The sequence below is a fragment of the Ptychodera flava genome, chromosome 4, assembly GCF_041260155.1.
Source record: "Ptychodera flava strain L36383 chromosome 4, AS_Pfla_20210202, whole genome shotgun sequence".
NCBI classification, from domain to species: domain Eukaryota; kingdom Metazoa; phylum Hemichordata; class Enteropneusta; family Ptychoderidae; genus Ptychodera; species Ptychodera flava.
In genome coordinates, this window is record NC_091931.1 from 21,396,938 (window position 1) to 21,409,144 (window position 12,207).

Consider the following 12,207-nt stretch of genomic DNA (forward strand, 5'->3'; position numbering starts at 1 on the left):
GTGAAGGAAGTAGTGATAATGTACTTATAAACTGAATGAAAACAAATATGAAGATTTCAACTCTGTTTTCTTGGCACTCTAGATTATGCCTCTGTTTGCCAAAGCTGAAGCAAATAACAAGTTGTTGCGATCAGTTGCCGGCGGTGGCATGGACACCATCAGTCAATTACAGGCCAGATGGGACAAATTTGAACTCATGATGGAGAGCCATGAACTCATGGTCAAAGAACAGGTGAGAAGATTTCAACTGAATCTTTAAAATCACACATCCATTGTACAAATCGAAGTGTCCAAAGTTACAGATAAAAATAAGGATTATGTTGTCAATGCTTATAATGACTTATTTGGTTAATGGCATATGAAAATCCGCGAGACAATACTTGTTGCAGTGAACGATGGCAAATAAGCTTACCCAAGGGAAGATCCCATGATAATAAAAACATTATTACTCGAGGAACTTTTTGAAAAGTTACTCTGGAATGTACTTGTTAGTGTTAAGCATAATTTGAATGAGACATCCACTCAGCATTTCTTGATCAAAGTGAACGTATATGTAAAAAATAATTTTCTGTTGGTGAGAGAAGGAAAATTGCGTGACAAATGATGCAGCTTCATGAAATTTAAATAGGAAAGAAACAGTTTCCTAATAAATGAAATAACAAAGTCTAAATATACAATGTTTGCATCAAAAGATAGGCAGTTGAGACTTGTAGGCAGAAAAAAGTACATGTTTATTTCATATTTTCTTAAGTTTTATCTTATCATTAACCCTTTTGCCACCATGGTTTGGTCCAAACCCACTGTTATCAATGGGGATTGTAGACCTGTTTATAGGGAATGGGGGTGAACAGGTTAAATCTGTGCCAGATTTGATTCAGGTATTACGGTACATCATCTGAAGATGTCACTGTTACATCATTGCTAAAACCCTTCTGTCTCTGATGTCCAGGTTGAAGTCATGAAAAGCAATGTCACATCCAGGGTTCAGGCATTTGAACAAGACCTGGATAAATTCTCGGCCCGTTGGCACCAACTGAAACCCAGCGATGATCTGCTGGACAGCGGTGACAAGGAAGGATGCATGAAAGCTGTGTCATCGATCAAAGAGAAGAGAGCTGAGTTTGATGAATTGGAAAAGACCAGAGCATCACTCTTGTAAGTGATTACTTCAAATAATTTCATCTTGTTTCCCAAAGGAAATCCTTAGTAATGACTGATAAAGCTCTTCACTTTTTTATTCTTAACTGAAACCACAAGTTTCCTTGTGGTATTTAGTGTATAATTCATGTAAACTAAGTGCATTAGGAATGTAATCTCAGTCTATACATATAATTACAGTGATATAAATCATTTTATGCATATCACTGTGTGATGGTCTGATACTTTTATCAGTGGCAGCTAAGTGATTGTGTGAGGGTTAAAAGCAAAGGGGTACATAGTGTCAGGTTTTTCAAATTTCAATGTTGAAATGACAACCATCCCAAAAAATTGGTATCCATCTAAACGTATATACTGTAGAGGTACAATCCACAACATCAAGATAGGGCAGATGAATAGCTAGTATGTGTATCACAAAATTCAATGTTCAATACATTCTATTCTATTGGCAAGGCAATACTTATCTTGATACCCCTGAAAAAAAACTTGATTTACCACTGTTGTTTCCTGTTATTGGTAATAACAGGAATGATTGCAGTCACTTTGGTTTGGATGAACCGCAATTCCCAGTGTCTGATGAACTCCGTGCTGACATAGCCAAGTATGAGTCTATGTGGATTCTGTTTGAAGAATTCAACACTGGTCTACAGGAACTTGCCAAAGAAGACTGGATTTCATTCAGGTGAAAGACGTCATTATTTTGTAACCTTTCACACTCACAGCCGTTGATACCCAGACTACTTGCACAATTTGCTGTGCTTAGCCAATGCAAACCTGGTGCTTGTGTCTCGAATTCAGTGCAGCACCTTGGAGCATTAACAAGCAAAGGCCACTCTACATTTCCTCATGTTCTCAAGTGATATGAGTATTCATGAATATATGTGCCATGTAGCAATGCACCTGGATCCAAACAGAAATTGAGCTTGTGTCACATGAAGAGGGCTTGTAGAATCTTCAAAACCTATCTGTATCATGGTCTTATCATATAGTCTTACAGTAATAGTAAGATACATAGTTTATACATTCACATGCTTGCATACCTATATTGCTTTAGCCAGCAGGATCTTCTTTTAAGAATCCATAAATGATCTTTTACACAGTGCTAGTCCTTTTTGTTCCCCATGTATAATTTCACCAAGAGTCAAATGGATTACTTTTGATTTTATTTGATTAACAAATTACAATCAAGAAACCTTAACTGACATGATTTGTTCATTATCAGGTCACGTACTTACATGTTTGAAGAGTATCTGGTCCAATGGATTGAGAAACTCCGAGCTTTTGAAGAACCCACCACAATGACAGTTAGACTGACCAAAGACATTGAAAAATACAGGGTGAGTCGTTGATGTGTGATGGAAATTATCATCAATAATGTCATGGTTAAACTTGATCCCAGCTGACCTTTACAGACAGAGTTTCCTTGTGTTCGTCCAACCATCACCCCTATTTTCTGTGCAACATCAAGAAAGAGTCTTTCAATGCTTGTATCAGCCTACTTTACAGAATCAATCAAACTAGGTACAGTATAAGAAGAAAATACCCCCACCACCAACCTCCAAATCATTAAAACCAAGTCTATCACTCTGCCAGACTGGTGTAAACACTTGTTGCTATCAATTATTTCAGGATGTACTGCCTCTCTTGAAATACGTGCGAGGTGATGTGTTGTCCCAGGATCACTGGCTGGAACTGTTCCGTATGCTACGCATGCCTAAGGGTACCACCCTTGAGAAGCTGACATTCGGTGACATCCTGGCTGCCTCAGATCACATCGTCAAAAATGGTGATGCTCTCAAGGTAGGTCTCATACACTGTTATTCTGCATATGGGTTTTTTTATGATGAATGTTTTCATGTTGAGAAGGCTGCTTTACATTGACTGTGTTTCTCCAATGATGCAACATGGTCTTTACAGTGAAAACCAGCTTAGAATGAAGGATGAATTTGATCTAAATGGTTTCTAACTAATGTGATTGGTTTGTTAAGTTGTTTCAAATTTTACTACAGGACCAGTACTGGCAGTTAAGTTGCGGCAAACAACAGATGGATGATAGTGTCATTTCATGGGGCGGTATAGCAATGTTATACAATTATTATAATTGCCTGTATCTAAAGTATACCAGACAGTATACTCTCCGGTTTGTGTTTTCTTATGAAACAATATACAGTCGTTTGATCAGTGCCACTACTGTGGCAAATTCAAGAAAAAGTTCTCAAAGGAATAACACAAGTGTGATAACATTTATATCAATGTTATTGTCTATTCTCACCTTGCTTTCACTGTAAACAGGTATTTCGAGGTATCAAAAACGGACGAGTGAGGGACAAAGTGCGGGACACGCAAACTGCAATTTATCGCACTCTGAGGGACGTCCCGCACTGTGTAAAATATTGGACTCTGAGGGAACGTCCCGCAGAGAGTTAAAAATTGGACTCTGAGGGACGGGGGCGCCCCCAACGATGTGCATGAGATCGGGCTTACTAAACATTGCGCTGCAGGTCGCTGAAACGGCACACAGTCCATGTAGCCGACAATTAGATGCAAATGATATGCAGTTAAGGTCTCCTCAACTAACTTTCAGCTGGTTGTTCACTTTCTACTATTTTTATAGTATTTTATACAAAGGCACAGACTTATTCTACCTGCAACTTAAAAGTGATAGTGATTTTGTAGCTCATTCTTTACCATTTTTCATAGTTTTCGGTAGCCGGTAACAGACACTTCGTGTTCGTGTCGGCTACATGGACGATCTGCCGCTGAAACTGCATGTAATACTTGAAAATTTATCGAAAGGCGTGTAGATGAAGAGAGTTGCGTGTTCCCCATGTTTGGGCTGTAGGCTATGGGCAGTCTTGAATTAATTGGAACGACGAGGATGAAATTTACGCGAGACATGTTTGCCATGTTGAGACTGCTTCAAAGCATGGACTGTGAAATTTTGTGAGGTCGACAAATTAGGTAACAAAAAACCCTCAAACGCACGTGGGTGTCACATCAGAAGTGGCCGCGATTACAGACGGAGCGATCTGTGACACTCCACCGGCCGCTCGACGGACGACGCATAAGTTGACATCGCGTGCCAGCCCTTGGAAATATATTGTAACTCCCTGACAGGCAGATCAGATAGTCTAATGGCGTTTGATGCATTGAAAGTGTGTAAAAATGATAAAAAATGACATCACCGATCATAAGAAACGTGGTGTTGAAGATAATAGTTTTTAAGGGACTGGACATAAATTACAGGGGGGGGGGGGTGGGCCGGTGTTTTTCGAAAAACCGCTGCGTAAAAAATAGTGACCCTTCAAAAGTTCATGCACAAAAATTAGTGACCCTCCCCCTTATCCGTGCATGAAAATAAGTGACCCTCCCCTGTTACTCAATACCCCCAAAAAAACCCGCAATGTGTTAAAGACCCCCTTCTGACTTGCTATACTTTTTAAGTCGCCCTCCCGAAAGGAAGGCAAAATGTGGCCGATATAACGCGTTGTCCAAAAAATATCAAATCATATGTGTGTTATTCATGTAAATGTACTTTGCTTGAAGTGGCAGGTAAAAAGTGCATGCCTGTACAAAAACTGTAATTTTTAGATTTTATCGATAATGTTGATTCACTATACATGTAGTCGACTATAAGAAAACTACGAACGCGTATTTTCCAGTATAAAACTAGCTATATCTGTTCATATACAGATGTTTAATAACTGATATAGATATACTTGATTAGCATGGGTTGTTTACAAGTGCACATGTGAACAAGATATTGATTTGGAATTTCTGTCAAAATGTTGATTCACTATACATGGGAGTCTATGACAAAACTATACATGGGAGTCTATGACAAAACTGTCAAAAGATTTTCAGAATTAAAAATTTGCACTATTTGTGCATATATGGACCCTGAATAATTGACATAATTGTACTTGATTAGAAGAGGGTGGTAAAATATGCATCTGTGTACAATAACTTTGTTTTTGGAATTTCGCATAAAATGTTGATCCACTATACATGGGAGTCTATGACAAAACTGTAAAAAAAAATTTTCAGAATTAAAAATATGCACTATTTGTGTATATATGACCCTGAATAATTGACATAATTTGCTTGATTAGAAGAGGGTGGTAACACATGCATCTGTGTACAATAACTTTGTTTTTGGAATTTCACTCAGTGAAATGTGGATCGATTATACATTGTAGTCTATGAAGAAACTATGAATAATTTTGTTTAAATACAAAACTTGGCAAATCTGTGTATTTATGTGTGCTTGATTATTGATATTTATGTTCTTGATTAGACTAGAGTAGTTTCAAGTCAATGGGTGTGCAAGAAATTTGATTTTGGAATTTCACTGAAATGTCCATTCACTATACATGGCAGTCTATGTTGAAACTATGAATAATTTTTTTCCAAGACAAAACTTGGTAAACCTGTGCATTTATGTACACCTAATTATTAGTATTAATATTCATGATTAGACTAGAGTGGTTTCAAGTCAATGGTTGTGCAAGAAATTTGATTTTGCAATTTCACCAAAATGTTGATTCACTATACATTGTAGGCTATGAGGAAACTACAAATAACTCATAGGTTATCTGATCCTAAATTGTTATTCAAAAGTTGTTCGACCTGAAGCTTCCAGTTGTTATTGATGACACTATGCACTATTCTGAACAGTTTGTATTTTGTCAATGTCCTCAAAAAATTAAAAAATGTACATACAGCGACACGTTTGACACCGACCTATACCCGATGTATTGTCAATGGGAGAATGATGTCAAATAAGTAATCTCCCAAATTGTTATTGAAAGAGTCATTATAGGGGACAATTATGCACAATAGTGTTGAATAAGTAGAAATCATGACAACTTAAATCAATGTGGCTGTTTGGATCATCAATACATTGTTTATTATACCTGAAATTTGCGCCCGAAGGGCGCGCCGAAAATGGTAATGGCAGAAAATGAAAGTGCCAGGAGGTATTTTTTCTTTCTTCAGTATTCCATAACGTGCACATGCAATTTCAGCTTTGATGCATGAAAAAAGGTGACCCTCCCCCATAGGCTTGCACAAAATTTTATGACCCTTCAAAAATGCTTGCGCGAAAAATGGCGACCCACCCCCAAAAAACACCGGCCCACCCCCCCCCCTGTAATTTGTGTCCAGTCCCTAAGAGAAGACTATGACGACCATATTTCTTTAAGAATTGTCTAACTTTAGAAAACCAACATCTGAAGATTTACTTCAACCAACACTTTTGGATTTGTTCTACTCTTATTATAAGATTTGTCGAATTTCTGGAAAGTAGGTGTACATTTTCGATGTCTGTGTATCGTCTATACCGAAGTCATATCAGAAATTGTATAATCAGTTCGCGACAGCGTAAACCCCCCCCTCTCTCTCTCTCTCTCTCTCTCTCTCTCTCTCTCTGGCATTTTTCAATGTTTTATATTGTCGACATTTATATATCAGTCTGAAGTCACTGCTCAATGCAAAAGTTGATGTCAATTTCCCGTATCGGGCATGGTCTCTGTCGTCACTCTAATCGTTAGTTTTTTCCTGTTATATTCGACATCAGACTCAAAACACAACGTGAACAACGCTGATAATACATTGCATCTTTCGTATCGAAAACCGGTAAAGTTCGTAACTGGTGACATGTTACGGCCTGGAGAAAGTTCATCACCATCGATCGAATGTCCGTGACGCTTTTGCTTCCAAATAGACATATTGAAATGCACAGGGAACTTCGCGGTATGGTAATTATATGAATTTTACCGTGAAGAAAGTCTTTGACTTTAAACTGGCCGTACAATTGCAACCAACAAAAAACATGGCGGAGCAATGATACCGACTTCAGAGACTTCGATTTTTTTTTTCATTGCGACCGCTGGTGAGAGCGAGTCGTCGAATTTTTTCCCACTGGCTATTTGGCTTTGAATTTCCAATTGCCATCATGTGCTAAGTTAAAGCTAAAAACAAGACAGGCGTTCTCTGTAAATCAATAAGCCTTTTGAATATGAAAAAAATCGGACATCTGAACCTCAACACGCAGCTTGAAAGTTGTTCTCCGAATCAGGACAGGGACATCGGCCCGGGACATCGGTGAGACCGGATTTCACGTAGTAGCTATGGAAACCGACGGCTCGTTCGTTGTAAGAAAGCATGCGATGTACGTCTCATGCTCCCTTGGGCCGTGGACTTTCGCCGTATCGCCTCTACAACACCGTCTATTACCTAACCATGCTAACAATCACACGATAGTTCAGTAACATGTGTCTTCATTAATCTACCGATCATCGACCGTCGAACACTTCAAAAACAATGGTCGCGGTCACGGATTCAAAGACGTTCACAAGAAGACACTATCAATAAGTGGCGCGCAGAATTATTTTTACTGGTTTTGAGAACTTCTAAAATAACTTGTAATCTCATATTGAACCGATATTGTATACCTATCACCGTCGAAGTTTATGTCTTTCACTGTAGAGTTCTTTTTATCCAAAACACATATCCAGAAGAGTCCCACAGAGCAGTCAAATGAAAGGATAATTGCTTCAAACGAATGAAATTGCACGAAAGAATGAAAATCAACAGCACATCCTGGACGTGATTTAAAAACAATAGCGCTTGTGAATATGACATTTCTATTTGAGTAACAGGGACGGAAAGCACAGAACTGTAAAAGTACTGGAAAAACATGCCGTTTTTCTCGCAATTTTAGCAACTGTAACGACCCTTTATTCTTTACTAATACCTTTCCATAATTGAACAATTACCTTTTCTGACCCAAGAAATCATATTTCAGGATTTCTGTTGCAATATATCAATGGCATAGGCACTATCTAAAGGGGACTTTTTGACTTCTGTAAATTGTGAAAATTTTAAAACAAGACAGGAGTCAATAAACTAGAACTAGTGTTAAAATCAATATATTATTCTCTCAATTTGTCCCAAGGCATTTATTTCCATGATGAATGGAGGCAACACTGGTAAACAGATTGTACATATAGCCTACCTTTGATCAGCAAGCAGTTCTACATATTAGGGCTTACGCACACAGTGTACAATGATGTACAAACTTTAAAAAAGTACTCTGCTGGGAACGAGCAGGTGTTTACACTATAATGGGCGCAGAAAAACAATGGTCACGTCCATAGGTTCAAGGACGTTCACGGGGAGACACGATGACAAAGAGTGTGGTAAAATTGCTTTATATACTAGTTTTAAGAACATACAATATCTGGTCATCGGTGTACCGCTACCTGTGAATCGAAACGACAAGTGTAGGCCTATAGGTTCGAAAATTTATGGGAGAGACACCAAGACTTAGACAGACGTAGCACAACAAACTATTCCGAATTGTGCGTCCGTGTTTAATACAGACATCTCTGTAGTGATTCTGGTTTCTCAATCGAATCAAAAGTCCGACATTGACAAAATTGACATAAAATATGTCCGAAAAGTTATGTTTTATTCAACTAACTGATTCATCTCCTATGATATCCCCTAAGCTACATGTAAACAGTCCGGAAACACTGACATCGATGTCTCTCGGGCCCCTATGCATACAGTATGACCGTACGTGTTCAAATATTTCTTCACAGTTTTGCAAAATATCTCGTCAACCGGGCGCATGGGCCACGTCTTTGTACGTTGGTCAAAACTAATGACACTATAGGTCAGGATATAACATCGGTCAAAGTAAGATTGAAATATGCAATGGAAGACGAAAATGCTTTCATCGATTGACAAAAATGAGAAGGAACGAGTCAGTAAATATCGAACCATAAAGGGGAGATCGAGACTGCCATCATCCCCCATGATTAATCAACTGGGAACAAAATATATATTTCGATCGACAGACTTATACAACCAGAAACAGCATTTTATTCAGCTTTAAAATAATTCACTGCCTTTCCTATAATAACACCCCGTTTGCGTTTCGATCTACTCTACTCTGTTCCCGGCGTTATACAGCCTACTACATGTGAGAGGCCGTATAACGCCGGGAACACACAGACCTGTACGCAAGGCTAGTTGCTATGTCATAATCTGTTCACACGAAAAATTAGGTCTCCAGACAGATTTTACGTAAAAGCATTTCGATAAACTTCGAGGCACGATCTGCTTGTGATATTATACCATTTCTCGCCATGACAGTGGTGGCAATCCAAGCGCCACATCAGACAAAACATCATGAAGAATGGGCTACATAGAAAGTTATATTTTCTTCTTTGCTAAAAACGAAATAAACGTTAGAAGCGATTTCCTGGCGTAGCTGCATCTTTCTTTTCACGTTCTGTTGGCAGGATTCAAAATGTCGACGACGCTGTTGGCGATCCATTGCAAACGAAAAGCAAACTGAAAAGTAACGCGTCAGCGCGTATCGGACCAATGCACATCGTAGTGGGCCCCCCCCGGTCCCTCAGAGTCCAGTTTTTAACTCTCTGCGGGACGTTCCCTCAGAGTCCCATATTCTACACAGTGCGGGACGTCCCTCAGAGTGCCATAAATTACAGTTTGCGTGTCCCGCACTTTGTCCCTCACTCCTCCGTTTTTGATACCTCGAAATACCTCCTGTAAATGATAATTTTTCACTGTCACCGGTGAACAGGATAGTAAATATTGGTGTTCCTGTACACAGTGTCCACTATAATACAACCAGTAGTATGAGTGAATTTGTTGTTCTCATTTTCTGTTTCTGTGACATTGCAGGAATTGTTTGCCAGAGCCCAGGGTGAGGTGTCTATCCGGGAAGCAATCCGTGAGTTGGAACTGTGGGGAGCTGGTGCCATGTTCCAAGTGACGGAATACACCGACAGCCAGGATCAACCTCTGACCTTGATCAAAGACTGGAAAGAACTGGTCAATCAGGTCAGTGAGTCAATCAATCAGTTAATTAATTAATCAATCAATAATCAATATAGAATTAATCAATACATCAATCAGTCAACTAATATGTCAATCAAATCATTCTATCAGCCAGAAGACTTAAGGAGCTCTTGCGTGGCTCTGCTCCTGAACAAGACATTGTTTAAGATACAGGATAGATGGTACATCATCTACACATTCTCAGATACTGTGACAAAAGTCCCTAAGTTTCAGGAAAGCTGTACTCATTCAGCACTTTCTATACGTAGACTTGTGTGACATGGTTGACGTCAGAGTGGTACATTGAACATAAAAATCAGTACACAAAATCTTGAGGAAAATAATGGTATGATAACCTTTAGGTTGTATTGTACAGTATATCGTACAAGTACATGTATAATTTTGATGGAGCAAATACAGCCATCTGATAGGTCGAGACGTGAAAATGACCGTGCTATTTTCGTAATTTAGCATTGTAAGAACATGCCCGAGCTCTCAGCTATAGAAAAATTCCTTTTCTGACGTTTCACGCCATAATTCAATATACAGTTATGATATAATAGCAATAAACCACCTAAGTAATGGGAATACCTCTTGGTTTTGACCAGTTCACTTCGTATATGCACTCGCTATTGCTCATGTATGTATGTCGTGAACTGTTCAAAATCTCTTGGTATACACATTGCTTTGGTGGCTTATAGCTGAATCATACATCAGTCACAGCCAGCGCATTTAAAGCTTGGTACTTTTCTCATGTAGGTTGGTGACAACCAGTGCCTACTGCAGTCACTGAAAGACTCTCCGTACTACAAAGGATTTGAAGACAAGGCTTCACTGTGGGAGCAGCGTCTGGCTGACCTCGATGAGTACCTACACAATCTGAATCAGATCCAGAGGAAATGGGTGTACCTAGAACCTATTTTTGGCAGAGGTGCTCTTCCCAAAGAGCAGGGACGTTTCAAAGGGGTGGACAGCGAGTTCAGGTAATTGAGATGTTAGCTTCTACAAGCACGATTATCATGTTGAAAATTTACTCTCTCGGTAGCTATATAGGTACAAGATGAAGATATATCGTTTATCTCTATTCATCCTGTTGTTTGTCATACCCAAAGTCAAAGCTCTTTCAATTCAAGGGTTTACCTGAGAACTTAGTTATTTGATTTCTCTCACACAAGAATCAGAATTGACTATCTGTGATGTGTAATGTGTGCGTGTGCTTTATTCTCCGACTACCTCTCCCCATCCTCAAAAACTGTCCTACTCACAACTTTGCATCATCCCTGCTTTTAGAAAGTGTCATGTAGGATAATTTTGAGTGTGATATTTTTTGTATTTTAAGGGTGATCGAGTCATTAAATTTTTTACCAACAATTTTTGTTATTTTTCTCTAACAGTAAGAGTTATATGTGAGGATGAGATTATGATAAAAAAATCAATGTGTCACCAGATTAATATGGCATCTAGAAGGATTTGAAATACACCCACTTTGTCCCATTCGAATGACAGAAATTATGAATCTCCCGTAAGCGTTGCCCAACCCGATATATTTACTTTCAGTTCCTTTCTTGAAATGCTGCCCTTGTTTTATTAACATGTGAACCACATTGAATAATAAATGAAAATTTTAGCTATTTTTCCGCTGAAAATGTGCATAAGAATTTAAATTATCACTTCTCAGGCCTTCCAAAATAACAGTTAAAGCTGTTGCAAACGTAAAAGTAATGACCACGCCTTATCCATACTTTGTAGAATTATTTAGATTTCCAATCCAACAATTTTGTTTATTTTCACACAAATTGTTGTTAAGATATTGCACATTATATGCATCAAATAAAAATATGGGGTCACCAGCCTATTTACAATGCTACATCGCTTAACATCATCCCCTCCCCATATGTTTAATGGGAAAAATCACAATTTTCATTAGAAATATGTCCTTTTCAAATTATTTTGTTTGGATTTTTAAATACTTTGTAAATATATCGACATTCAAACATTTAAAACTTACAACTAGAAGATAATATAATGATCATTCAATCATCACTAACAACGTCCGCTTTCCTGCAAAAAGTTAATAAGTTGTATGAAGATAGGTTTCCATCAAAACCACGGTGTGATTTTTACAGTGAGCGCGGTCCCATACAGTGGACGCGCACGTCGTAGAGTGCGCGTTCT

At 38.5% G+C, this 12,207-nt stretch overlaps 1 protein-coding gene across 2 annotated transcripts in view; it reads left to right on the plus strand.

Moving 5' to 3' along the window:
• LOC139131168 (cytoplasmic dynein 2 heavy chain 1-like) overlaps nucleotides 1–12,207 on the plus strand; it is a 70,152-nt gene that overhangs the window by 13,201 nt on the left and 44,744 nt on the right. For both annotated transcript variants that reach the window (XM_070697136.1, XM_070697137.1), the window contains exons 18-24: nucleotides 83–232; nucleotides 950–1,155; nucleotides 1,685–1,840; nucleotides 2,381–2,495; nucleotides 2,788–2,958; nucleotides 9,877–10,035; nucleotides 10,792–11,015. In XM_070697136.1, coding sequence (XP_070553237.1) covers nucleotides 83–232; nucleotides 950–1,155; nucleotides 1,685–1,840; nucleotides 2,381–2,495; nucleotides 2,788–2,958; nucleotides 9,877–10,035; nucleotides 10,792–11,015 — 1,181 coding nt within the window. The remainder of the gene's footprint in view (nucleotides 1–82; nucleotides 233–949; nucleotides 1,156–1,684; nucleotides 1,841–2,380; nucleotides 2,496–2,787; nucleotides 2,959–9,876; nucleotides 10,036–10,791; nucleotides 11,016–12,207) is intronic.